This window comes from Acyrthosiphon pisum, chromosome X, assembly GCF_005508785.2.
Source record: "Acyrthosiphon pisum isolate AL4f chromosome X, pea_aphid_22Mar2018_4r6ur, whole genome shotgun sequence".
NCBI classification, from domain to species: Eukaryota; Metazoa; Arthropoda; class Insecta; order Hemiptera; family Aphididae; genus Acyrthosiphon; species Acyrthosiphon pisum.
In genome coordinates this window covers 40,455,067-40,460,268 of record NC_042493.1, presented here as the reverse complement: position 1 = coordinate 40,460,268, position 5,202 = coordinate 40,455,067, and the positions used below count along the sequence as shown (strand labels likewise).

Sequence of the window (5,202 nt, the reverse complement as noted above, 5' to 3'; positions counted from 1 at the left end):
GGTGAACGCCATACTTGGCTTATGGTAATTATTTTGCAAATGAAAATCAAGAACATTTGGTCTTATATTAATTGTAATCTAGGTGATTCTGGCTATCCATTAAAGCCTTGGCTTATGACTCCACTGCCACATTATAGAGAGGGCACAAGGCAGTTCAAATATACAATGAAACACTGTAAAGCCAGAAATGTTGTAGAGAGATTCTTTGGAGTTTTCAAAAGTGTTTGGAGATGTCTGTCCTATCAGCGTGTATTAATGTATGCACCCGATATGGCTGGTAAAATTGTTAACGCTTGTGCTGTCCTTCATAATATGCGCATCCATTACCGTATCCCTATAGATGTTGAAAATATTGAAAATGGAAACAATGATGAATATGCTATTAGGAATTTTCAACAAAATGAAGATGAAATAGCAGAGAGAGGAGGACCTAGAGCTGTTGCAATGCGAATTCAAAAACAAATACTCCAAAATTGGTTCCATGGATACATTGATGGTGATGCTTAAACATAATAAACAGAAAATAACAAAACAAATAAATTTATATTTATCTTTAAAAATGTGTAACAAACTCAAAATAGTTGTATGCTTTGTATAATGTGTTGAATAAAATTATAAAATAAAACAAAATACTTATTAATAATATCACTTCTTTTGACTAAATATATAATAAAAAAAAAACGAAACAAAGAATTTAATTTAATTTTGAAATTGTAGCAGATAATAAATTTACAAGTTGCTCATCTACTAAGAGTCTTTTTTCGTCGTTTTCAGCCATTTTAGTGATTGCAGCAGCCATTTGTATGTTGCTTTCAGCTATCATGCTTAAAGAATTTGTTAACAGCTAAAAAAGCATTTAAGGATGATTAGGTATATTATAGTAAAAGTAAGTGATATTGGAAAACAAACCTCAATTTGTTGGTTGCTTGTTTTGGCAAGATTAGTGAATATTTCACGCGCATTGGAAAATTGTGTGTTAAGTTTGACATCTATTATTAAAAATTGTAATTAATACTATTAATTATTCTGAGTAATTTTCAATTACTTACCACATTTTTTCTTTTTGGAATTAGTGGCAGTAGTAATATTTGAAAATAGAGGTTGTGTAGCCAATGAATTGTCTGGTGTAAATGAAGTGCAAAAGTCAGGTACTGCGATCTGTGGCACTGACTCACAAGTCGGTGACATCTGTTGTGATACCTCCAGGATGTTGTCTAAGATTTCCACAGTATATGAATTTAAATCATTTGCATCTGGGTTAAGTATTAAAAACATTTATTAATGCATAATAAATATCAAAAACATATTTTTGAATAGGTTATTTTTTAATAATGAGATATAATGTAAAAATTATTTTTTCTATTAGTTTTTGATTAATTAGTTGAAATTGAATAACAAACCATTCATATTATGTTCATCATGGTTTGGCCTTATGGTTAGTGGAGTAGGTACTATATTCAATATACTAATATCACCGTTTGCCAACTGTTCAACATCATTATCCTAAAAAAACAATACATAAGGGCTCGAGATAGATAAAATAATAATAAATAAAAATAAATTTACTAACCAGTTCTTCTGGCCATGAATCTGGGCATGTCGTCCCCTCAACATAATCAAACCCTACTATACCTAAAACTTTATTGTCCATCTCAGTCAATTCGTTGAATTGAATATGTTTATTTCCGGTTTGTCTTCTTGAGTTCCTTAACACTGATGCCTTTTTTGAGACCTTGGTCTTCAAATCTCTCCAAGACTAAAAATAATATGAAGATAAAACAAACAAATTCGTTTTGAGAAAAAGTGACTTGAAGTCTAAGATATGTGAAAGAGTTTTTTACCTAAGCGTTTGAAACTAAAATTTAAATACTTGCAAAGATACTTTACAATATAACTTTTTCGTATATTATGAGATACTCTCTTAAACCTAAAAAGTTAAGCTTGTGGCTTTTTACAATATTTTAAGTAAATGCAAGACTACCATATTTTGGGATGTGGCTGTATTGCATACAAAAATTGATTTTTAAGACAGCCATATACTTAAATATAGCAGAATTGCATTTTATATTGTGGCTACAATATAACAATGTATAAAATGTAATACTGCAACAACCCTAAACATTGCAGTTTTGCACTTGACGTATGTCACACAGTAATTAGATTTTATTTATGAAAAAAACCCCACAATTCGAAGTAAGGAAGTATTGAATTTTGACTTCAGTGATTAATTGCATAAATTAAAATAAGTATAAGTACTGCCATAAACTAAATATGGCTCTCTAACTTTGAAAAAAAATACTGACACTTCTTTTTAGTGGCTAAATGAAAAATGATACTAAATGTGGTGGCGTTCTTGCATTTTATAGTCATGTCTTGTTCTTTGCAGTATTGTTCTAGAGGTGTGATTTGCATTATATATTAAAATACAAATAATCGAGCGGGTACAGAAGATTATTATTTTTTTTAAAAGTCCCAATTTATTATAACCAAATAAATATATAATATAATCAAATACCTATTATATTATTATATTTTGAGTTTGTATTAAACTTAAATGTTAACAAAAACATTATTAATAAAAATAAAATAATTTCAACTGTAGGTTTTCTCAATAATTAATGAAGTCCTTCATTCAGTATTTTGTAAATATAAGTTGACACTTGACAGTTTGGTACAAATTCAGAAAACAATACTTTTATAATTTCCAACACTTGAAATGTAAATGCAATAAACTTTAGCTTATAACGATAGTACTATACCTAGTATATTAATAAAGCAGTGGTATAACTCTTCATTCACAAAAAAAATCACCAAATAATGATAAAAGGAAAACCCAAGGTGTTAAGCTTAATATTTTATTAATGTAATGTTTTAAAATGTATTTTCATTACCTCTTTCCAGGATTTTGTATTTTTTTCTTTTACACCAGGATTCCGAAGGTTATTAAGGTGTTGCATCAACTCATCCCACGAGCCTTCGAGGTCATTTTTTCCGTTAATTGTTCTAAATTTACCAGTGGCGACATGAGGGTGTTGTACCATGTAGTCTACCATAAAAGTTAATTGTTTATCATTTCTTCTGCCTTGTCTTGACTTTTTTTGATTAATCTCTTGCTCATCATTTTGAGATATTCTATGATAATTCAAATTTAAACAAACAGTTAGATGTTATAAAAACGCAAATAGGTAGTTAGTAAACTTTTAATAATATAAGTACTTACGATTGAGTAGCTATCCTCTTCATATTTAGAATCAAGTATAACAGGTATAGACAGGTAGACAGGTATAACAATTAACAGGTATAACAGGTAGACAAGTATAACAATCACATATATTCAGTTTTTTTTTTAAATAAAAAGTACACGGAACAAATTACGAGTGTGAAGTAACAAATTCGTTTTTCGTATTAATTTAAAGTTTAAACGAAAATACGAACTAAAATTAAATGTAATTTCCTGTGATAAAGAATCATGATAAGAATACTTCTCGCACTGTGATTGGATACAATTTATAAACTCCCAGAAAATGATCATTAGGTGATGATTTCCTATCGACTTGTTGGTAACGAAATTTGTAAGCGCAAACTATCGATAGAGGCGTTTACAGAATCACTTAGTCGATAACTAAATTCGATACATTTTAGAATATGTTGATAGTGATCACTATCTAATAAATTCGTTAACAACTTATCGACTTGCAGAATCGAGCTGCAAATAAGCTGGGGATATAAAGGGTGTGGTAATACGCATCCGGACACTAGAACGACAAACGGGTGGCGCGGGTGCGAAACTCTATCGACCGGCCAAGCACGGACGTGTGTTAAGACTTAAGAACTGGTTGACAGCAACAGCCCGAGCAGTGTTGCCGCGTCAAAATATTAAAAGTTTCGATTATAACATCAAACAGTTTCGAAAAATCCCGACTTATTTTTTTGGTACTCAGATTTCGCTTCGCTCGGTCTTTGCATAGTAAATCAAGTAAAGTTGTTACCCTTGTCCCACACCTTCTCTATAATTATCATGTACCTACCAATAGACACGATTTAAGATAGAACAACCGTGTAACCTAGATCAAACGTAATTGTTTGTTGACCGTGGTACCTATCTGTCTTACTCATAAGTGATAACATAATCAATTGTGGTACAATGTAAAAATGCCACTAACTGCATCCACTCACCGGTTCATCATCATTGATCATTCTGACAATTTATATTACAATTAATATTATATTAAAACTTAATAAAGTTTATAAAACCATTTAGGAGCTTCCTCGATCCATCAATGTAAGCAAACATAAATCATAATAACAATAAAACAATTAATTTAATAAATTAACAAAGTAAAGAAAGTAGTTAATAAAAAATAATTTCTTCATTTGGTCATCTCTTCATTTATTTCAAAATTATAACAACATTTTTGTTGAAAGTTCAGTATATTTTTTGAATTGAGCATTCCGCTTAAATTTTCTGTTCCTAGCCTATTTCTGGTTTTGGTTTTATTTAGATTTATCGTACTAAAAACTCTCTCAGTAGCATTGCTCATGAAGCAATGTTAAAATAAATTTTATAAATTTATTTAATAAGGGAAATAACTCACTGTCGTCTCCTTTTTTCATATCTTTAACGGTTTTACTTTTAAAAAATGCCATAGTTTCTTTATTGTAGTCATCGATTCCACTGTTTTTTAGTTACCGCCATTCTCTATCCAAATCGTTTAAATCCATATTCAATGTAATTTCAAAATGGGTAACAGCTGGGGCAAAAGATACTATGCTACATATATTATTTAGGTTCAAGAAACTTAATGATTTCAATGATTTGACATAACTTGAATTGAACGGAAATCGTTTATAAAATTGATGAGCTCCTTCAATATAGAAATTAAGGCAGTTATTTATACATACATCTTTATCATTATTTTAAACAATATTGTTTGAAAGATCAATCATACATTTTCCTCCTAAATATATTTGCTCATTCGGAAGATAATGAATTGTATTTCGATATTGTATTTCAGAAATATCATGTTTTTTTAAGTAATCTGGCTTAATAGAACAGTCGAGTAATGTTCTATATGCTGCATTCATTTTATTATAAATTTGGTGAATTTTTGGTTTTTGTGACTGAAATTCAAGATTCAAATTAATAAAAATTGGTTAATTAATACAAACTCAAGAAATTTTAAATAAAAATGATGTATAGGA

At 29.4% G+C, this 5,202-nt stretch overlaps 1 protein-coding gene across 1 annotated transcript; it reads right to left on the bottom strand.

Moving 5' to 3' along the window:
- Window positions 1–693: 693 nt before the first annotated feature.
- On the bottom strand, window positions 694–3,677 carry LOC100572142. Its single transcript, XM_016800592.2, has 7 exons — window positions 3,221–3,677; window positions 2,892–3,132; window positions 1,571–1,756; window positions 1,401–1,503; window positions 1,050–1,253; window positions 910–989; window positions 694–844 (listed from the first exon to the last, which is right to left on the bottom strand). Exons 1-7 carry the CDS (start codon window positions 3,241–3,243, stop codon window positions 695–697), a joined length of 987 nt encoding a protein of 328 aa, XP_016656081.1. The 5' UTR covers window positions 3,244–3,677; the 3' UTR covers window position 694.
- Window positions 3,678–5,202: the final 1,525 nt, after the last annotated feature.

Excerpts from the sequence above, each read along its gene's own strand:
- LOC100572142 (XM_016800592.2), bottom strand. The coding sequence starts at position 3,243 with ATGAAGAGGATAGCTACTCAATC. Across the intron at positions 1,504-1,570 it reads ATTCATGGCCAGAAGAACTG|GATAATGATGTTGAACAGTT; the intron begins GTTAGTAAATTT and ends TTGTTTTTTTAG. Across the intron at positions 990-1,049 it reads TTCCAAAAAGAAAAAATGTG|ATGTCAAACTTAACACACAA; the intron begins GTAAGTAATTGA and ends TTTTAATAATAG.